Raw genomic sequence first — 22,728 nt, 5'->3', positions numbered from 1 at the left:
TTATATTCTGGAATATGCCTGGTGCCACGCTGACACCGAATTGCAGCCGCTTTACCCTGAACGCTCCTCTGTGCGTCACAATCGTCTGTGCCTCTGCTGTGGCCTCATCTACTGGCAGCTGTTGATATGCTTGGGCCAAGTCCAGCTTGCCAAAAATTTTCGACCCAGCCAGGGTGGCAAGGACATGGCTGACCACTGGCACTGGGTATGCGTGGGCCGTGAGGGCCTTGTTTATGGTACATTTGTAGTCTGCGCAGATGCGGACCGAACCATTAGGCTTGACGGGTGTGACGATTGGGGTTTCCCAGGGAGCATTAGGCACCGGCTCCAGCACTCCTTGCTCTACGAGTCGGTCCAATTCCTCGTCTATACGGGGTTTCAAGGCGAACGGGACCCGGCGGGCCTTGAGCCTGACCGGTCGTACTGCGGGGTCAAGCTGTAGCGCAATGGGGGGGCCCGTATACTGTCCCAATTTCCCATCGAAAACCCCTGGAAATTCCTTGCATATGGCGTCCACGTCCACTTGTAAGCTAGTGTGGTTCACCCCGGTGACAGCTAGCCCCAGTGGTCCAAACCATGCCAATCCCAGTAAGCTAATGTAGGGGCCCTTGACCACAAGCAAGTCCAGTTGCCGCGTCCGCCCTCGGTATTGCACCCTGAAGGTCCCCACCCCCATTGTGGGGACCTTACGTTTCTGGAAGTCCCGGAGGGTGAATGGGGCCGGCCTGAGTTTGGGACCCCCAGTGGGACACAGTTTCCTTAAGGTCCTTGCCGAGATTATGGATAGAGTTGAACCCGTGTCAAGCTCCATGCGGCATGGGGCCCCCTCTATCTGTACCTCTACATAAATTTTCTCTACGTTGGGGTGGGGCAACTGGTATACCTGGAAGTCCGTGAGCTCCGTCGAGTTGCCTTGGTGCGTTGGGCCCCGGGACCTGGGGCTCTTGGATTGGTCATCTGATGCCTGGTGTCGGGTGGGCCGAGCCCGACACACCCGGGCGATGTGTCCCGATTTTCTGCACTGCCTGCACTCTGCGTTGCGGAAACGGCAGGTCCTCCTCTCGTGACTCTCCCCGCAGCTTGCGCAGTTCCCTCCTTCTCGTCGAGGCAGCTGTGGTCTGTGCGCTGCTTGAGTGCGCTGCTGTACTCGGTGCACCTCCTCCCTGTCGGATCCTGAGTCGTCGGTGAGGTCTTCATGGTGGACCCTCGGTTGGGATGGCAGGCTCGGCCGTGCCTCTTGGGTCGACCTCTCGGCAGCTTCTGTTGCCAGGGCCTCCTCCAGAGCGACCTGGAACGTTAGGTCCTTCTTAGCGTAGAGGCGTCGTTGCAGCTTCTCATCCTTCAGGCCACCGACGAGGCGGTCACGAAGCATGTTCTCCAGCTCTGAGAAGTTGCAGAACCGGGCGGCTTGGCGGAGAGAGGTCACAAACCCAGTTATGGTTTCCCCAGGGGCTTGCCGCTTTGCGTAGAAGGCATTTCGACGAGCCACCACTGAGGGCTGCGGCGAAAAGTGCCCCTTCAGCTGTTCCATTATTGTTTTGTATGGAACAGTAGCGACGTCTTCAGGCGCAAGGAGAGCCCGGGCGATTTCAAACGTCTCCTCTCCGCAGACGCTGAAGAATATCGCCCTCTTCTTGGCGTCTTCTTCGTCGGTGACCCCTTTGGCTTCTAGGAGGAAGGTGAAACGGGAGGCGTACGCTTCCCAGTCTCCAGATGCTGGGTTGAATGGCGAGAAGCTGCTGTTGGCTGCCATTCTGAGTTCCTTGTGCCCCGGAGCTGAAGCCTGGATACACGGTGCGAGGCAGCGGTGCGGCAGTTGGCGGTGCTGCGGTGCTGTGTGTGGCAGTCAGCTCAGCGGGATCCCATCCTCGTCGCCAGTGAAATATACTCAGAGTCGCAAAGTGATTTCATGCTCTTTATTCAGCTCATAGTGGTGAGGAGGAATGAATAAATGTCCCCTCACAGTATCTGCTTTATATACATTATTTACACAATGGGCTGCACATGATTGGCTAATTCTGGAATTCTACTGTAAGCCAATCAGGTTGTGGATTCACTTCTATCTGGAGCAGGATTGGGTGGTTCCTGCCAACCAATCATACTGCTGCATTGTTCTAGGACCAATCAGACTGCTGCATTCTGAATCCTATTGTTCTAGGACCAATCAGACTGCTACAGTTTGGATCCTATTCAACTCAGTACATAACACTTCTCTATTTAATCAAGAAATAAAATCTGATTGTACATAAGCGTGTGAGTTTGTGTGTGCATGTGTGTGGCAGGCAAAGTAACGACATTCGCTAAGAAATGAGGCAGAAATTACAGGTGATGCTATTCACCCTCCAGTATGGGCACTTGGTTCTGCCCCCAACCCCATGAGACTAAAAGCAGTTGTGAGGGGAGGGCAATTTCAGGGTAGAAGACCAGCAGAAATGAAAGGTTTAAGGCCTGCCTCGCCTTCCACAGCATGCCATCCCACATTGGAGATTGCAACCTGGGCAAATGCCCTAGGTAAAAAATATTTTTGTGTTGGGTGTGTGAGAGACTGTAATGAGCATCATGCGTAGTTTCAGCGCAGTTTTCTAGTACTTTGCATTCTAGAAACCTGTTGTTCGTTGGTCATGCACTTCTGTGACCAATTTTAGTTTCACTGTTGGCAGATGCAGTTCTTTTTGCTTTAGCACAGTTATTAAAGATGGTCTATGGTGAGTGCATCTTGTGCCAGGTTTACAGCGCGGATTCTCCCCCCTCGCCCCCGTTCATGGTTTAAAGCCCACACTCATGGCTCTGTCTGCAGAGGAAGTTTTGGCCTAGGCAGGCGATGGATTTCTTTTTCACGCCCAATTTGAGCTGATTTATTTTAGTCTGGGATGTGATGGGAGGTTGCCAGGGTTCAAGGCCAGCCCCCAAAGAGCTTGTCTTCCCCATCCCATCTTTTTATAAACTTCTACGGAGCTGAGTGTCGATGTCCTGGAGATGGAGTGTTATGCCAGATTCCCAACTGATGAGTGGCCAGGATACATTTGCTTTGGTGCATTTTGCTGGCACAGCTTCCTTCGTCTTCACAGATGGAAAGGCATAGCCCACAAAGGAAGCAGCCTGCCTAGTGGAGGCATGGTAACCCTGGCGAATGGAAACCAGCATGTAAAGAACGTATCTGGACCCAGGACTTAATGCATCATATTTAGTGAACTGTATTTAACAACTTAGATATAGACGGCTTTTCAAGGGGGGGGGGATTCCCATAACAATTTGCAAATTATAAATAACAAAAATTAAAAACTAGATACAGCTAGAAGGAAAGGTGAAGCATCACAAAAGTGATACCAAACCTTCCAACACCCTGGCCCATCCAGTGCCGGAGCGCTAGCATCAGTAGGACCAAAGAGGGAGCTTTTTGAGTGGGGGGCAGTTTGGAGGATCCAAAGAACACACCTGATTCACCCCCAAACCAGGAAGAAGTTGGAACGTGCTCAGGAGGATATCAAAATCCCCCTCTCCCATTTTCTTCCTATTGTTTCCAAGGTACTGGATATGGTGGTTGAACCGCCATCGGATTTTGCCCCACTCCTTAGGGTTGCAGCCTTAGTTAATTCATTGTATGGATTTTAGTAGATTAACTAGTAACTTTTAAATAAAAGCAATAATAGTTTTTCAGCAAAAATGCAAGATTTCTTTGTTTTTAGATTCTACACATGTTTCACAGCAGGCATCATCTTAAAAGAAGCATTCTTTCAGGTGTGAAAGAAGAGGGGAAATCCTTCTAAGTTAGCACTTGAACATCCATATGCTTACTTGCGTTAAAAACAATATATATATTTGAAAACAGCTGCAGTTAATCAAATTGATAAAATGTTTTCATTCTCCACCAGTTCTACACACTACACTGCGCTACAGTTCACGTCCAGACAACTTGTTTATTGAGCATTTGTCCTGCGGGGTGGTTACAGTACGTTGTCCATTTATTAAGCATTCATTCTGCTTTGTTTGCAGGGAAGTTATATGACATTGGGTCAAGTAAGTGCTACCCCACACTTTCCATCCATTTCCCTTTCATTCTCCAATTTCAGCGGTTGGGGGGGGGTAATGAGTGTGATGCACAAGAGTGCCACATCATCTTTCATTGCTCAACCTGAATTTGGCAGCATGGGGGTTGAATTCCACCTCAAAATTGCAACAACCTCAAAGCACTCAGAATCTTTACCATTAAGATTCATATATACTACCCTGTGCAATGAGATAAGGAGAAACCTGCCTATATTGCAGTTGGCCAGACTCAAGATCCAGCATGAGCCCCACCTGTATTTGCACAGCCATCCAGGCCTCTGAGACAAAATGACTTGCTCAGTGATATACTTTATTGTACGCTGCATTTTGTGGAAGTGGATTATATGTATCAGAGGCATATGGGGCTGCATTTGCACTGCAATTCTGAGCCAGTTTGCTTCTCTAAGGGGCCCTGGTGGTTTTATTATTTTCTGTGTCTTTTAGAGTTTAGGAGAAGAGCACTTGTTTTTATGAAACATTGTTTTATGGGGATTTGTCTAAAAGGAGAGAAGAAGCCCATATTAAGATATCTCAGCTGTAAAAATATGTTTTCTGCTGTATAAAAAGAAAGCTGAAGCAGGGGGATCATGGAGGGATGTGGAATAGTCTGAATCAGCAGTTTGATTCCCCCCCCCCTTACCTGGTATGACCTAAATGTTTGTGGCTCTCTGGCTCTGCTCCTTTTTGTATTTTTCTTCTCTGCTAGATAGATTTAAATGACAGCCTATGTGAAATAATCATAAAATGAAGACCCAGGAGACCTGGGCTCAAATCCCCACTCAGCCATGTAGAAGAGCAGTGGCTGAACCTCAATCTAGTCACAGTCTCACTGTTACCTACCTCACAGGATTGTTGGAAAGATAAAATGGGGGAAGGACTGTGTGCACTGCCTGGATAAAAATGTAATAAATCTATAAACATACTCACCTACAAAGTGGTGTGTGCATGCATTGCTGTATTGCGTTACCATATTATTATGCCTGTGCTATATTACTACTACTACTACTTCCATAATATTTATTCAACTTATTTTCCTCCCACTCTTCCTCCCAAAGGAACTCAGGGTAACAGACACAATACTGAGTTTTGAATTTCTGGTTCATTCCTGTGTTCCACCATTGTTGACTGTATTCCTAGTTTTATGTTTTTGGCTCAAAGTGCTGTCTATATTTATACTTTTGGCTGGCTTGTTTTGTTTGTTTGGTCACCCAGGTCCAAACAACAGATTAAGATTCTGCTGGTTTGGGGCCCTGTACAACTCATGAGCACAGTTTCATGAGAGAAGTCATTAAAAGTTTCTTAGCATTTCCTATCATGTTAAGCAGAGCTCTCGTCTCCTTGAGGATGTTTTGCTTTCTCTATCAGTCAGTGGCATAGCTAGGATACACTTCATGGCTCTGAAGTTATGAGTGTCTGTGAAGGGTTGCCAGGCCTCACTGGCCCTTTGCTGGCACCTGACCATTTAGGCAGACCCCAGTTCTCACCAACCAGGCAATGACTACAGAGGAGACCACATTTGGATATTGCCTGTGGGGGAAGAAGGCTGAGAGAATCCCCATCAGCTGCCTGATGGCAGAGAAGGAGCCCAGCTGCTGTACCTTAGGTAGAAAGAAGGGAGGAGAGACCGGGAGGATATAAAATACCAGAGAGTGGGAAAGGGGAAGCCCAATGGAGACACAGAAAAGATGCTAGGCAATTCCTAAACAAAGTACCTCTACAGAGACTGGGGAAAGGCAGTCTTTGCTTCTGATGTGTTCTGGTATGTTGCAAGGCTACTGGACCACAGACAGCTCTAAATGAGCAACTTGTTGTAATAAAGACTAGGAGCAGACTAAAGTCTCTGTCTCCAGATTACCTCTTCTAGGCTGCACCCCCTTGAGAGCACTTCAGAGCCTTAAATCACCAGCTGTCTGGCCTAAAGATGGGCCCTCCTCTTTCATTCCATAGCATCCCTCCTGATGCCGGCTAGCTGGCTGGCTGGTAATATGCAGTGAGAGGCATCTGGTTCTTCAGTCTCAGGGAAAGGTTCCATCAGGGTCCAGGCTCTGGCACTATGGGTCCTGGTGGTCTGAAAGATTCCTTGGGGCGTTAATGTCCAGCTACCTCAGGTGCAGTGTCTCCCTATCCTGCACAGTTAGCTCTCTGCCCTGTCCCAGACTTGCCCTGCCCATCTGTTGCCTCTGCGGCCTCTGACCCTGTCCAGATCATTGCTGGATAGAATAACAGAAACAGAGAATTGTAGAGATGGAAGGAGCCCTGAGGGTCTTCTAGTCTAACCCCCTGCAATGCAGGAATCTCAACTAAAGCATCCTTGACAGGAGGCCACCCAACCTCTGCTTAAACTTCTTCAGTGAAGAAGAGTCCACCACCTCCCAAGGTTGAACAGCTCTTACCATCAGAAAGTTCTTCCTGATGTTCAGTTGAAACCTCATTTCTCGTAACTTGAATCTATTAGTTCAGGTCCTACCCTCCAGAGCAGGAGAGAACAAGCTTGCTCCATTTTCTATGTGACAGCCCTTATCTCCTCTCAGTCTCCTCTTACCCAGGCTAAACATACCCAACACTCAAGTGTTCCTCATAAGACTTGGTTTCGTTAGTCTATCTAGCTGAATATTGTCTGCACGCCCAGTTGATTAAACCAGGGGGACTGTTGGTCAAAATAAAAATGGCAGGGGCAGTGATGCAGCACTGAATATGCTGTTGTCCATCTCCAACCTATTAGTGCTCATGAGTAAATGGAGACCCTGTTAGGCCGAATCCCTGGGTCTAGCTGTTGATGTGCACCTGACTAGGGTAAACCTTATGGATCTGCTTTCAGCAAGCCATAAGAAGGAAACCCATGGCTATGTATTCATTGTTCTTGACTACTGGCTTCCAATTGGGTTGTGATAAATGAGCTTTGTTGAGTTGCTGCTTGTACTGGCCTTCCACATGCAGAAGGTCCTAAATTCAATCCTTGGCACCTCTGGTTTAAAAGATCAGATAGCAGCGAATGGACAAAGATCTCCACCTGAGAGCCTGAAGAGCCACTGCCAGTCAAAGGGGTGAATAGCTTGAGCTAGTCTAAGGCAGCTTCCTGTGGTCTGTTGTTGTTTGAATCCCATTCAACTCCACACTGTTGAACGGTTAAACAAACAAACAAGGAAAATTATAACGAATAGTAAAGGCCTTGGCGTATATTTACCTTTCATTTGAAGCCTACTTGGTTTGGGATTCTGCCTGTTCTGTGGCTTGAGGGATTGGTATGAAGAAAACCTTGAAAGAGGAGAGAAACAGTTACACAGACAAAATCTCAGAGTCATCTGCAGTAGCAAAGTCCTTATTGTTTTGGTAAGGGCAAGATTTAAAAGGGGGGACAGTGAAAAATATACCATAGTTTCCTGTTGTTAGATTCATTCTTTGAACATCGCACTTTGGGTTGCATTTAACAGCAGCATTTCTCCATCATCATCCCTGTTCCCACTCCCCCAAAATGCAAGTAGCTAAGTGTTCAGCAGAAGTACCTCCCAAAAAAAATACTCAGTTTGGAGGGTGGGAGGGAATTCAATAAGCAACCCAGTGAAGAGGGCTGAGTATGCTCAGTTGCCATGAATTGCTGATTGTTGATAGTACATATCCAATATCTCATCTATGCTGAGTAAGGAGGAGGCACCACAAGAGAGGAATCTGTTTGATAATAATCTAATGATCAGGTGAATATTGAATAAAGTTTGGATTGGAAGCCACCCTTACCAACTTTCTTTCATAGGTGGTTATGATTCGGTTCCCAGGAACGCTTTCTTCACAAGTCAGGTATCAGACAGTCACACAGAGACTTGAAGATTTGTAAAAAATACCAAATTTAGGAATGCTCCTGTTCAGGGTTTTAGCCTGCTAGGAATGTTCTTTTCCAGGATAGTCCATTGTATCCTCCCTTCTCCCTAGAAGATCAGCTTAGCAGTTCTTTCCCCACTCATGTCCTTCCACAATGAGCTTGCTCTAGGGCAGCTTTCTGTGCTGGTCGGAGCTGATAGGAGTGATAGGAGATGTAGTAGTCCAAAGGAGCTGGAGGGTCTCCAATCCGGCCCACCAGCCGGTTTGATCCGGCCCCTGTGGCAGTTTGTTTCCTGGGGTAAAATCCTAAAAAAAAACCCTCAACAACTTCAACCCTAAAAAAGGTCAACAACCAATGGTTGGCCCATTGGTCGGCCCTCACAGCCCTTCACTTCATCAAATCTGGCCCTCTTTGAAAAATGTTTTGACACCACTCTACACCGATTTCGCTGAAAAATTAGTCTCACGTGGAGCCTCAAAAGTTGCTGGGGTTTGTTTTTTTCCTTTAAAGGAAAGGTGATAGGTCTTATTCCTCCTGGGGTCCCATGTAGCTTGCATTAATTCTTGCCCTGCACCAGCTTCCTCTCTGAGCGAGGAGCCATTTCCTCTGCTGGTCACAAGGGGGCAGTTTGTGCAGAAACCTTGGGAGACATGGAAGGAAGCAGCCGACACAAACTCTTTCCCTCAGATCATTGGAACGTCAGCTGCAGCGCTAGCCACCTTTGGGCCGGGTGAGGGCAGGAGCCCTCTTCTCAAAGGTAAAAGTAATAAAAGGAGACTTAATATACATCATTTGGGTTAGATGAGGAATGACATTGCTACTAAAGATCTTTCGGGTTCCCGCCAAGCCCACATAGCATTCAAATCACTTCCATGTGGGGGCCAATCTCCATCGCTACCCGCTGTTAAAACTCTTCTTCCTCTTTCTTCATGGTGTATTTTTTTTTCCTCCCCCCGCTCCCGTTTCAGCTCAGGAAATTCCAATCAAATCGAGCCGAGGAGTAGCTCTCTTCATTCCTTCGGAGGCAGGAAAAGGCCGAGTTCTTTAATTTTTATTAATGGCGATTGTGGTTCAATTAGTCCACAGCACTTTTGGTGTTCTGTGTCATTAAACCTGTCAGAAAATAAACTGTCCTTTGCTTCATACAGGCCTCATTTGAAGCCTGTGCCTCGGAAAATGTCGCAAGAGTGGAAGGCAGTATTTATAGAAGGCCCTTTAATTTTACACAAGTGGGCACTTTAGCAAGCGTCTGGCATTACTGAGCATCATAAGCAGTCAAGGTTACTCATAAGTACTTGACCAAACAAACTCCTGTTGACGTTTTAAGAAGCACCACAGCGGAGAGTTACTAGCTCTGGCGATACTCCAAGTGAGGGAATTGTGTCTCTGACATAGTCATTTTTCAAGTCGCCAAACACAACAGGGTTTCTTCACGCCCCCTCTTCAAGCCAGAGGGTTTCAAAGGCAGCACAGTGAGGCCTTGGCTTTGGAATCAGAGACGCTCTCAAGAGCCAATTCCCAAGCGCACACATTTTTTGCTGGAGGAAATTCTGCTCAGTCGAAAGACGTGATAATAACCCTCAGCTTGGTCATCCCCCCGCCCCACTGTTGCTTCATTATGATCTCATTAAAGGGTAGGTGGTGGTGGTGGATGAATCTGTAAGGAGCGTTCTAGAGTGGGTGTCATTTACTTCAGAGGCATATTTGCCGTGGCCGGCATAACAGCTAGACCTGTTCCTGGAAAGACTAAGGGATAGCTTAGTTGCTCTCACCCATGCCTTGGTAACCTCAACATTGAACAGCTGTAATGCACTCTGTGTGGGGCTACCCTTAAGGCTGGTTTGGAAGTTGCAGCTGGGGTCGAACCCAGCGGCTACAATGCTGAGCAAGGTATCTAGCCATGCACATATAGCTCCTGTGCTGGAGGGGCTGCACAGACTGCCAGTTTGCTACCAAGCCAGTTGTAAGAAGTCCTTGATAGCAGATAAAGCCCTGAAGTAATCTTCAACCTTGGGTCCGCAGATGTTGTTGGACCACAACTCCTGTCATCCCCTGCCAGCTAAGCTCAAGGTCAGGAGTGGTGAGAGTTGTATTTCAGGAACAAATGGGGGAACCGAGGTTGAAAAGCACTGCACTTGGGACCAAGTTACCTGAAATAGTGTCTCTCCCCCCCCCCCCTTATAGATCTGTGAGTTCATTTAAAATAATCAGAGAATGCCATGCTGATCATGCAAAAGCCTGCAGAGAAGCATCTGGTACAAAGACATTGGTAGGCATTCTCTGCAGAGGTCCCTACCTTATGGAATGAAGAGGGCCCTGTGATATTGTCTTGTGAACCACTCTGAGATCTTTCAATGAAGGGCAGTATAGAAATCTAATAAATAAACAAATAAAATAAAAGTAGGATGGGCATCCACGGTGGTTTGTTTCTACCCAATGTCAGGTTTTTGTTAGTTAACCTCTATGCAGCACTGTGGGTGCTTTACAACAGTCCTCTTATATTGCTTTAGCTGTGTACACACCATACATTTAAAGCACAATTCTTGCCCCCAGAGAATCTTGGGAACTGTAGAGAGCTAGAATTCCCAGCACCTCTAGCAAACTACAGTTCCCAGGATTATTTGATTTAAATGTACGGTGTGTACTTAGCCTGTGAGTTGTGGTTTGTTCTGCTGAAAAGCAACCTAGGAATGTTTTTGAATGAATAAATATGTGCTTCGGATGTTTTTGAAACAAGTGGCCTGATCGAAAAGACGTGGTTGCATGGATTCTTCCCCAAGCCCTCAGGAGTCAGCTATGCATTCACGATGTATCCCCACTAGGGTAATCTGCCCACACTGTTTCTTGGGGTGGCCTGATACAAAGGAGAATTAGGGAGCGGCCAGTCTGTCCATGTTCAACAGATGTATAAAACAGAGGGTTGGCAGGTACCACATGTCATGCTAGCTGAAATTCCCACTTCATCTCAAAATGTTACAGGAATGCAGTTGCCCTTCTGTATCTTGCCTCCATCTGTCTGCACAGCAGATGGGGTGTTCTTGTCAGCAATGTGAAGGGCACATTCTAGGAGAGGCAACAACAGATACAGGGTCTTCTATGTGTAGGAGCATGGATAGAAAGGCCTCAGTAAAATAATTTGGCAGCATCAAAAACCAGTGGCTACAAAGGAGGAGAACTGGGGGGAGTGGGAAATTCAGGAGGAGGTAGCAGAGGGAAAACACTGGGGAATTTTGCTCAGGGGCAGGGAACCTTTTTGAGCCAGAGAGACACAGGCAGGGCCAGAACCAAAAGTGGGCAGAGAAAGAAATGTGGACTTTTGGACATTAAGCTGACCTCTTCTACACAGGATTTCATGCAGACACCTTCCTCTCTTCCATCAAGGTTAGCAAGAAGCATATCAGATCTCAAGAGCACATTCCAGCCAGGCAAAAACACCCAGGGAGGGTGCACAGCAGGGCTAGTGGCTTGGGAGGGTGTTTGGCCCAGTGGGCCGTAGTTGGTTCCAGGGCCTGAGGTTCCCCATCCCTGCTCTAGCAAAATCTCTCTCACACACATACACCTGCTTTGGTTTTGCTAAAAATACCCAAGGAACAGCTTAGAGATCCTCAAAAGGTCATCAATCAATCAATTTCTTTATTCGACCGATAGTCAGAATTAAAACATTACACAATAATTATAAACTATAACATCATAAGTTACATAAGGTACATAAGTAAGGTAGGGCCACAGTACTAGATCTCTCACAGATAACCCACGTCAAAGCATTCAATTATACGTTTCCGACACTTGAGTGCCAGGAAAAGAAATTTAGCCACTGACAAGGTTGTTTTCCCAGAAGACTTATTTAGCAGATATGCTGTCTGCTTTCCTCTTTGTCGGGAACTGAGCTGGGGTAAGTATGGAGTTATAAGATACTGTCTTAAATCGTTGTAGAAGGGACAGCTCAATAAAATGTGCTCTGTGGATTCTACCTCACCCAATGCACAGTGGCATAATCTCTGGTCATATGGGACTCCTCCATATCTTCCCTTCAGGACCGCCGAGTCAAGAACATTCAGCCTAGCCGCAGTAAATAGTCTGCGGTATTCCACGTAGTGGATATCCGCCAGGTAGCGAGCTGGAGCAGCCCGATACAACTGCTCCCCCAGAAACAACCCAGGTTTCACACGGGCTATGTCCTCCTGTCTGGCAATATCCCTTAATCTTTGCGCGATCACCGCCTTTGCGTGGCTATACGTCATGGACTCTATATAAAGGGAGGACAACCCACACTTCTGCACTTCCTCCACTATCTCCCCTTCCCATGGAGATTTAAAGTTATCCCTCAGAATCAAGGGGGCCAAACCCACCGGTCTGAAACAGAGCTTGAGCCATAGCCATAACTTCGCTTTCAGGGCCACATACCTAAAGGCTTGACAACCGGTTTCCAGTCTCATGATCGCACCTGCCACAGAGGGGGGGATCCTGAGTATGGCCCTGAGGAATTGGGTTTGGATAGATTCCAATTTTTCAAAATCCCTACGTGAGCCCAAGGCAATGCCCACCAGCAGAAGAGGGAGGACTTTCATTTTAAAGAGACGTAAGGCAACATTGACAGTTTGTGCCTGTTTCTTGGAGTACAGGGTTCTAATCATCAGGGCTGCTTTGGATGCGTTCGAGGCTATGTATTCTCTGTGCGCCAGGAAGGACCTATTTGATCTTACAACCTGACCCAGGTACTTGAAGCAACTGACCTGCTCTAAAGGAATACCATTAATTGACCATAAATTAGGTTTCGGTCGAGCAGCAAAGACCATTATTTTGGTCTTGGCATAATTTAATTGGAGCTCGTGTTGGGTCTCATATTCATGAAGAGCTCGAAGCATCCTCCTTAATCCGATGGGGGAGGTAGCTAATAGGGCGGCATCGTCCGCATACAGTAGGACATTCAAGGCTCGTCCTGCCAGTTTTGGTGGATGGAAATCAGCATTTGCCATATGCACCACTAGCGAATTAATATAGAAGTTAAACAGAGCAGGGGCAAGCAAACAGCCCTGTCTTACCCCCCTAGTGGTGGCAACCGGATTGGAGACTAGCCCCTTACTATCTATCCTAATCCTCAAGAGGGTATTTGTATGCAAATTAATAATCAGCAAGAGAAGGCGGCGGTCGATAGATGTCGCTGCCAATTTTGTCCATAGCTGGTTCCTGGGAATTAGATCAAAGGCCTGCTTAAAGTCTATAAAGGCGACGTGGAGGGCTTTTAGGCCATTACCAGCGTACTTGGTGGCCAAGTGATTTAGGATTAAGATTTGGTCTGTTGTTGATCTTCCGGGGCGGAAACCCGCCTGTTCCTCTGCGATGATATTGTTGCTTTCCATCCAGGTCGTTAATTTGTTAAGTAGAGATCTTGAATAGATCTTCCCGATAACATTTAGCAGGCTAATTGGTCTAAAATTGGCCGGGTCTGTGCGCGGCCCTTTCTTGTGAATTAACACAATCAGTGCAGAGTTCCAGCTTGGAGGAAATTGTGCTGTTTTGTTTATATAAGTAAAAAGAGCTGCTAGGGGTGGACACCACCAATCCTTATTGGCTTTAATAACATCTATGGAAATAAGATCGTCTCCGGGTGCCTTGCCCGCCTCAAATTGGCCTATAAGTGTTTCCACTTCAGAGCAGGTAACAGGGTCCCACTCTGGCAAGGGGGCCAAATCTAACCTTCCTCCGCTAGCTGCGTGAGCTGCATATAAAACGGAGAAGAAGCTTTCCCAGGTGTCAGCTGAAATTTGGGGTTCTATCCTTGACAACGGTCTACCCAGGTATCTGGAAATTTGGTGCCAAAAGGAGGAGGGATTTCTATTTTCTGCAGCTTTTAGAAGGTTCTTCCAATCATTTCTTTCTGCCGCACGCTTCTTTTCCTTTAATAGTGCTTTATACCTTCTCTTGAGGTTCATAAGGTGACTGCTAGGTGCGGAGTCATTTGATGCCCTATATGCCAAGAATTCATTATATAGGTTGTTCTTGAAGTGCCTACATTCCTCATCAAACCACTTTTTATGAGAGAAATGGTTACTATTCATTACCGGGGTCTTAGCCAACGAAGGTTTTAGCAGTTCTACTAAATTGTCATATATTGGCAGTGGCTCAACTGCCTGGATAAGGGAGTCCCTTGTCTCTTGCAGTTGGTCAGACCAAAGGAGTTCATTTATCCGTTGAGCCATATTGTCGGTCCATTTTAAGGCAGTGGGCCTCATCTGAAGCTGGTTATTTGTAATAGGCACGCAGGAATAGGTAGCCAATTCTCCATCCAGGGTCAGAGAAAGTTCTAATGGAAAATGGTCACTTTCCAGCCTCGTTACCACCCTAAAGTTGGAAATTTTGGGAATTAGGTCTACTGATGTCCAAATAAAGTCTATGGTAGAGGCTCGGGAGCCTGACCAGAAAGTAAATTCGGCAGGGTAATCAGAACTGAGAGCTCCGTTTAAAAGGTGAAAATTAAGAGCCATCAAAGTTTGTCTACATTTAAAACCTGCATATGTAGCAACACTGTCTTTAAAATTCCTGGGTAAAAGGTCTGAGGTTAAAATGGGTAGTGAGGGATATTTATTATATTTAGCAAATAATGATTTATCAGAGTGAGACAATCGGCCATTGAAATCTCCTGCAACTAGGAAGGTGGCTTCAGGATATTTCTCTAGGAGAGTTTCAAGAGTCTGTTGAATTTCCCTCCATCTTTGGTCCACCAGGTTTTTCTTATAGATTGGGTGCAAATAAACATTAATCACCACGAACACTTCCTCCGCTGTTTGTAGCTTAACACCCAGCATGGATGACGACTGGATGTCGATTTGTTCCACCTGCAGGTTTAAGGCCAAAGAAACTAGGGTAGCCAACCCACCTTGTGGTCTGCCAGGAGATAGTAAATTCTGATGTGCATTCAGGTAGAAGCCCTTATACCCTGATAGAGAGAAGCCCTCACAAGCCCAGGTCTCTTGCAGCAAAAGAATATGACTGCCTTTTATGTAGGCGACAAAGGATGGATCCATCAGCTTAGGTTTAATGCCAGCTACATTCCAGGATAAGAAAGTAAGTAATCTCCTGGTCACCCCTTCGAGTCATGCTGGGCCTTGCGGAACCAGCACGGCAGAATCCACCTGGGAATGCATGCGGCGAGGGGGGACAATAGGCTGGAAGAAGTAAGTAATTGTAGCTTGCTTACCAGGCAATTTCCGAGCACCACTTACCGCAGCAGCAGCCATGGATTGAGGCTTAATTATTGGTAGCTGCAGGGATGGATTCTGGTGCACAGGAGTATCACTTAACGACAGGTCCATAGACTCTACATTTAAAGTATGCTCTAAGATTGAGGGGGGTGGGCCTTTTGGATCTGCAGATGCTGTAGGGAACATGCAGTGTAAGGCAGGTGGAAGGCATCCTTTTCGGTTTGCCTCCAAAAGAGCATCCAGTCTTGCCACAGCTTCCGAATTTGACCAGAGGGTTGTCGAATCTTCCACTGTATCCTGCCCGGACTTGACATCCCGAGGCTGTGCACAGCCAGGTTGCAGATCAAAGGTCGTTAAAGCAGGTACCACTTGGGCTTGTGTAGCCTGATCTACAATTGGTGAGGAATTCATCTTATTTACATGAGCATGATCTTCTGAGTTACGGAGACAGAGTAGCAACTCGTCCAATCTGTCCGTTATCTCTGTTCGCTCCAGTTTTGGCAACTGGGAGAAGGATAGAAGTAACTCACGCTCCGTAGAGTTCTCCAGATGTATGGCCTTTGTCAGTGGAGGCAGGGGGGCGTCAATCCAGCTGATTAGATCTGCGGCCAGGGGAGTTGGGGTCGTGGCAATTGGCGGACCCTCAGACTTGTCTGCTTTCTTTTTGAACAAGCAGTTTGGTAAGAGGGGGCAGATCTTGGTATTGGTAAAGACTCTTGTAGCAAGGATTCCATAGTTCATTAGAAGGCTTCTTGAGGACATAATAAGTGCAGGGAGCTTTTTGGTTTTAAAGGAGAGCAGCACTCTCTGCCTCTGAGGTCTGCTGCTAATATGATCAATATGCTTCAGGTCAATAGAGCTAGGGGTTACCCTCAGAAGCTCCACTAGGTGTCTCCTTATATCACTCTTATAATGCCAGTTTATCACCTTGCCTCTAAAGGGGCAAACCGTTAGGCAGATTTTGGTAGCTTGCAGCAGCAGTTTGTGAGGAGGTGCAGAGTGTTGTTCCTTCTTATTTTGCTCACCTTGCTCACTTTTCTGATTGCCAGCAGCTTGAGGAATTATACAGGAGGTATGAGGTAAAACGGGTGCTCTGGGCATTTGTAAGGGCTTCATCTCAGGTGGAACATCAGGGGAACTGTCTTTACCTGTTAGGGATACAAGCGAGATAATCTTCTCCAAGGATCCTCAAAAGGTGATTTTGCTGTCACATTTTGTTTGCAGAGAGACTACCAACAAAGCCACGATGCTCCATGAAGTAACCCTGTGGCTGTTGCTGGTGGTTGGCATCTCCACGGTGACTGGAGGGGGAGCTGGAGGTGGTTATGGGCAGATCAAATACATGCAGCCTGTGGTGAAAGGACCTCTCGGCCCTCCATTTCGGGAAGGCAAAGGGCAGTACATAGGTAAGTAGCCTTCGGGTGTACAGAGTCCGGAGGAGGCAGAAGTGGGGGTGGGGTGGGGTTGTAGAGTTTTATCTTGAAGAAACAACAACTCCCAGGCCCAGGCCTCTTACTGTTTTTACCTACTTAAAATGTTCAGTTTACTTTTACAGTGGTACCTCAGGTTAAGAACTTAATTCATTCCAGAGGTCCGTTCTTAACCTGAAACTGTTCTTAACCTGAAGCACCACTTTAGCTAATGGGGCCTCCCGCTGCCACTGTGTCGCCAGAGCACGATTTCTGTTCTCATCCTGAAGCAAAGTTCTTAACCTGAGGTACTATTTCTGGGTTAGTGGAGTCTGCAACCTGAAGCGTCTGTAACCCGAGGTACCACTGTATTCTTCTTGCCAGTAGCCCTGAGAACTTGGCTATAGGTTGGCATATAACTGATAATTTTTAAAAAATTGTTGCCTTCATCTTTCCATGTTTAATGTTAGCTTCACACCTCCTCTGCCTAGACCCCACAGTAATTATGCTGATTCCATCCCTGCCCTTTTCTCCTACAAGTAGAAACCATAGTTAACGGAGAAGATGTTTAATTTCTAAGTGGTAGTTGCTAGGAGAAAGGAGGCCATCATGCTGTGTCTCCCAGTGCTGGTTGCTAGGTGATGAAGAGATTGTGCCATTTTGGTTGTCTCACAGTGGTGCCTAAGAGTGTGTGGCGCTGTGTCCGTTGACTAGCAGAGGTTGCCTGGAGGCCATAAGGTTGCAGTGTGTGGTCTGCATTCGTGATGGTGGTAGTTAGGCCACAGAATGGCTGCAGAAGCAAGTGGTACTATTGCTTCCCTTGATTGGGACACTATACTTCTGTTGATGCATCCTAGAATAGCATTTGCTTTTTTTTGCTGCTTCATCACACTGTTGACTCACATGAAGCTTGTGGTCTACTAAGACCCCTAGATCCTTTTCACATGTACTACAGGAAAGCCAGGTGTCCCCCATCTTATATTTGTGCAGCTGGTACATTTGTCTCTGTGGAAATTCATTTTATTAGTTTTGGCCCAGTATGGGCCAAACTTCTAAGATCATCTTGATTCCTGATTCAGTCTTCTGTGGCATTAGCTACCCCTCCCAGTGTGGTATCATCTGCGAATTTGATGAGCAACCCCTCCATTCCTTCATCCCTGTCATTTATAAAGTTGTTGAACAACAGTGGGCCCAGGATAGAATTGTGTGGCACCCCACTTGTCACTTTTTTCCAGGATAATGAGGAACCATTAGTGAGCACTCTTTAGGTTCAGTCAACCAGCTACAAATCTACCTAGCTGTTACCTTGTCAAGCACACATTTTACCAGCTTTTCTGCAAGAATATCATGGGGAACATTGTCAAAAGCCTTGCTGAAATCAAGATCCACTATATCCACAGCACCCCCCTGATCCACAAAGCTTGTAACTTTAACAAAAACACACAGGAGGTTCATCTGGCATGACTTGTTTTTGAGAAACCCATCTGGGTCTTAGTAACCAGGAGCAGAGGAAGGGGGGTGCGGTGGGGGCGAACCGCCCCAGGTGTCTTCGCTGAGGGGGGTGACATTTGGCGCACCGCCCGTGACTCCCAAGCCTGCCCCAAGCTGTCGGGGGAAAGGGGGAGCTGCGCCGCTTTGCTGGCGGTATTCCCCCACTTCCCCCTTTGTTTTGACAGCTGGGGGTGGCTTGGGAGTCATGGGTGGGCAGCGTACCGAATGTCTGCCATTGGCAGCTTGCTCTGCCCCCCAGCTGCAGGGCGCACACACCGCTCCGTGCACTCAAGTGGCTATACCGCGCCTGGAAGGGCACCCTCCGTGCCCGGCCCCCCTTGGGAGTGTGCCTGTCCTAGGCAGCACAGGCATATGCTCCACCACTGATGACAGCATCCTTTTTTTCTATGTGCTGACATATCAATCTATTCTAGGACCTTTCTTGGTATCTGTGTCAAGCTAATAATTTGGGAGTTTCCTGGGTCTACTCCCCAACCCTTTTTGAAGGTGGGGTAAAAAGAAGATTCTGGAAACTACTGACCTGTCAGCTTGAGGGAACCACAAGGGACAAGCCTTTTCTGTGGTGGCTCAACACAGTGGAGCTGGGGTTGGCTTCTCCCTTTTTGTAAAGCCTTGAAGTCTGATTTTCATTGATTGGCCCTTCCCCTGTGTAGTTTATGTTTCACTCACTGAAAGTAAGTTGCTATATCATTGTATTACTGGAATTGTGAGTCTGTTTTTATTGCTTTAAATTTATTTTTATACTTTCTCTATATGCAAATACATACATATACAGTACATGTGGGGGGGTCTTTTTTTTCTTGGTATTAGTGATACTGATTGTTTTTTGCATGTACTTTGTATTGTTGAAAAGTTATTTGGATGGGATTTCCCCAGAAAAGCAACATACAGATATCTAAAAATAAAAAAGCTGATGTAAAACAGATATAAGTTCATAGTGCAGCTGTGCACATAGAGGTTAGCTCTGCTCCCTTTAGATGATGGAACAACAGTTGTGGCTGTTGCTAGGCATGTGTGCGCGCACACACACATTATCTCAAGACATGCTGAACCTTATTGCTTTCCCTGAAAAGGCTTGGGTTCTCAGATCAGTTCCCTTAGTATTTACTGTGGTTACATGGCAATGGCATCACAACCCAAGGTGACTGGAGAGTGCAGTGGCTGGAGTGCTGGACTGGGAAGGCATGGGTTTAGACCCGCCCCCACCCCCATGTGTTCTGGACAAGACACCACCTTTGAGTCTATTGTTGTTGAGAGTGTAGGTGCTGTATTATGGGACCAGGGTGTGATATTGGCGTTTTCTGTGACAGGAGATTTAATTATCTTTTTTATTATTTCCCCCCTTCTTATTATCAGAAGCTAGCTGAGTAAGTGGGTTCCAATTTCTGCAATGTAGCTGGGAAGAATATTTTAATTTGCTTCCCTGTTCTGACCTCCCCCCGCACCCTGGCCTTGCTTCAGTGTATGAGCTACAAAAGGGACTCCTGTGTATTTTGCCTCAAACTGCAAAATAACTGCGACAGGGCAGCACGCAGGTGTGGGCCAGCAAAGGAGATACGCTGTAGAATATATGGTGCCCAGTAAAACAATTCACCTTTTGTTTTGCCTAGAGGTGGAATACGACTCCCAGGAGCCTTTGCACTTCTGCTGGCTCAAGTGGGTTTGCATTGGCGGGGGAGCCTAGGAATATGTCTCTGTTTGAGTGCTTCCTTTGATTGGCTTGCCATCGTGTTCATGCAGGTGTTGGTTTGGAGAGCGAGACCATTGGACAGGAAGCCTGGTGTGCTTTTCAGCTGAGGAAAGGCAGGCAATCAAGGCAGGCCACCCAGAGAGGAGAGGAAACTGGGGCCCAGGCTGGCAGGACATTGTTTCCTGCTGCAGTAGCCTGAGTTTTTGGGTTTTTCCTTCCCTCTGGGGTACCTGCTGGAGACAGCCACAGCTAAAGGCAGGATGTTGAGTGGAATGGATGTGCCATAACAACGTCCCCTTCAGGAAGACGGAGGATGCGTACACACTCCGATTAGTCTGCATCCAGTGCACTTCCACTTCTGGTTTGGGAAGCAGTGTACACATGATGTTAGCACAATCCATATATATCCCGCAGTTTCTTAGGAAATAGTGCATTTTGATGCATTTTCTCCCAAGCCAGCTTTGATCCAAATTGAGAAGAACAGCCAAGATGCACTTTAAGCTGATAATGTTTACATAGCCAGAGTATGAATTGGCATGCTGTTTCATTTGGCTAGTGACTTTAGGTGGGGTAGTTGTATTTTGCTTGGTGGAGGGAGGCTCCCTCACTCTTTTATTTTCTTGTATTGCCTTCCTCAGTAGCCTGTGGGTTGGTTGGTTTGGTTTTTGATGGAGTAATTTAAATCTAACTTCATCGTTTATGGCAGGGGTAGCAATCATGGTGCCCTCCAGATTTAGTTTATTGCCAGTTCCCATCTATCTCAGCAAGTGTGACCAAACATCAGGGATGACTGGAGTTGTGGTCTAAATATATATGTGGAGCACTTGATTCCCACTGTGCCCCAGTTCTCTGTTAGTGCCGTTCTGTTTTCGGGATTAGCAGTCAATGATCAACACAGGAGGATGCAGACAGCCCAAGGCATTTTGCTGCCTGAGGCAGAACAGTAAATTGCACCATTCCCCTCCCCCCAAAGTGTGCATTATGTGTGTGTTATTTTACCACCTGAGGCAGAAAAATCCCATGAGTATCTCTCTCTGGGAGATAAATTCCAATAATAATAAAACAAGAGACCAACTGCTGCCCTTTTGTAACAAGGGACTGAGGCATCAGCCTCACTCTACCTAAAGTTAGGGCAGACCCTAGAGGAGGGGCCGAAATATAGGTGTGGCTGCCTTGTTCCATTTGGCTAGTGAATCATCAGTTTTATGATCACACAGTGGCCTTATTCAGCCATGTCTCCCACCCAAGGGCCACATCCCATATTGCACAGGAAGACTTCCCGAGAATAGAAGAGAGCTTGGCTCAGGCACTTGGTAGGCAGCAACCGTCTTCCCATCCTAAAGTAAGGTGTCAGACATTCAGCTGGGCGACATATCACACCCAGTCTGTTTTTAAAGCATGTTATTCATTTAGTTTTCTTTTAAGATGTGTGGCAATCAGCATTTCACAGGAAAGGGCTGTACCTCAGTAGTAGACTGCATGACTTGTGTGCAGAGGGTCCTATATTTCATCCCTGGAATCTCCAGACAGGGCAAGGAAACATTCTTTCCTGAAACCCTGAGCAGCCACAGTTGGTAGGGTGGGGGTGATTCTGTTAGCATTCAAAGCTGGATTTATCAAAGCAATATGAGAACCAAAACATAGGCATCCTTCAAAATTCACACTTACCCAGATTTTGCAGTGCAGTTCTCCAACAAACAATCTGTGAGCTATGAAAACAGATGTCCTTCAGCCCTCCTCAGGTGATTCACCCAAACCTTGGGAAATTTACTATTAGAGTTACAAAAGCACACAAGCAGGAAACACAAGCCTGAGAAGGGTACTGACATTTAGGCCATTGCATCCCTTTGCCCCCTCAGGATGGAGGTGAATTACAGTTATTAAATCTTTTACTCCACACCAAGACTGATGACAAGGTCAAGTTAAAAACTTCTGAGCTTGTAAATAAAGCCGCTGCTGTTAAAACAGTGTAAGTAACTTGGCACCGGTGAAAACTGTCTTTTGGTAAATGCTCTTACTCTGCCCTAAAAGTGAGGAAGTTTTGTGACTGCTGCAGGCCGGGTGTGAAGGGAGGGTTTTCAGGCTACCACTGTGAGACAGCAGGTGCTCTCCAGTTGCAGCAGCACAGCTGGACAGCAAAGGGGCTTCCCGGTCATTGTTGAGGGATACAGGGGGCAGTACGGTATGAAATCCAGGCAGGCTTCTCTGGCTGACAACAGACAAAATCAGAGAAGCAATCAATGGTCCCTGGGGACTGCTTCACTCTGAACTGGAGACACAGCTTTGCTGAACCTTGCTGGAGACTGCAGGCTTATTATCTAGGTTGGTAAAGACACATGGACAAGAGAGAGCAGATCCAGAGGTGTAGATCCCTGAAAGAAAAGGGCAGGCCCTAGTGGTGGAACATCTGCTTTGTATGCCGAAATCCCAGGTTCAATCCCTGGCAGCTCTCAGGGTAGGGAAACCCTGGAGAGCTGCTTACTAGTCAGTTTGGACAATACTGAGTTAGATGGATTGTTTGTCTGCCTTGGTATAAGGCAGCTCCCTGTTTCCCTGGGGCTTGAAGAGACTAGATTTACCTCCCTGTCTGCAAAACAAGTGGCATAAGCACTTTCCCACATGGCACCTGTGTTTTGGCACACCTGATAATCAGATGTGCTGGGTTGTTGGTGATGCACAGGAGGCTTATAAAAGCAGCCAATTAAAATAAATGAAACCTGGCAAATGTTTAAGTCCTGTTCCCCATCTTCACAACCATGTAGGAATTCACATTTAATAAGTTATCAGCAGTGCTTTCCAAAGATGCTTCTTCATTTGTTATATTCTTTACACAGGGAATATTGGTGTAGAAAGCATATATACACTACCATAATGTATATATGCAAACTTGGGATATTTACCTCGAAAAGCTAAAATGTGTATAAAACTTCTTGCTGGAAAAAAAAACCCTCAAAGCATTTTTTGGTAAACAATGTTGAGGTGGTTGGGGTTTTTTTGCAATCAAGCAGTATATAAATTTTATGAAATGATATTAAATAAATAAGATTCAGTGGA

The 22,728-nt window shown here is 46.6% G+C and overlaps 1 protein-coding gene and 1 long non-coding RNA gene across 4 annotated transcripts in view; one reads left to right on the top strand and one right to left on the bottom strand.

Annotated features, from left to right (window-relative positions):
• COL8A2 (collagen type VIII alpha 2 chain) overlaps positions 1 to 22,728 on the top strand; it is a 158,494-nt gene that overhangs the window by 126,471 nt on the left and 9,295 nt on the right. For 2 of the 3 annotated variants that reach the window (XM_081018451.1, XM_081018450.1), the window contains one exon: positions 16,288 to 16,469. In XM_081018451.1, coding sequence (XP_080874577.1) covers positions 16,310 to 16,469 — 160 coding nt within the window. In that variant the 5' untranslated portion in view covers positions 16,288 to 16,309. Of the gene's footprint in view, positions 1 to 11,198; positions 11,243 to 16,287; positions 16,470 to 22,728 lie in introns of those variants that run through there. The other variant, XM_081018449.1, reaches the window with a different exon arrangement.
• Positions 2,754 to 22,615, bottom strand: LOC308483993. Its single transcript, XR_013989855.1, has 4 exons — positions 21,343 to 22,615; positions 10,158 to 10,235; positions 7,232 to 7,302; positions 2,754 to 3,123 (listed from the first exon to the last, which is right to left on the bottom strand). It is a non-coding gene; the product is annotated as an uncharacterized lncRNA (long non-coding RNA).

Source organism: Podarcis pityusensis, assembly GCF_964106645.2.
Source record: "Podarcis pityusensis genome assembly, chromosome: 8".
Classification (NCBI taxonomy): domain Eukaryota; kingdom Metazoa; phylum Chordata; class Lepidosauria; order Squamata; family Lacertidae; genus Podarcis; species Podarcis pityusensis.
This window is presented reverse-complemented; position numbering and strand designations above follow the sequence as displayed.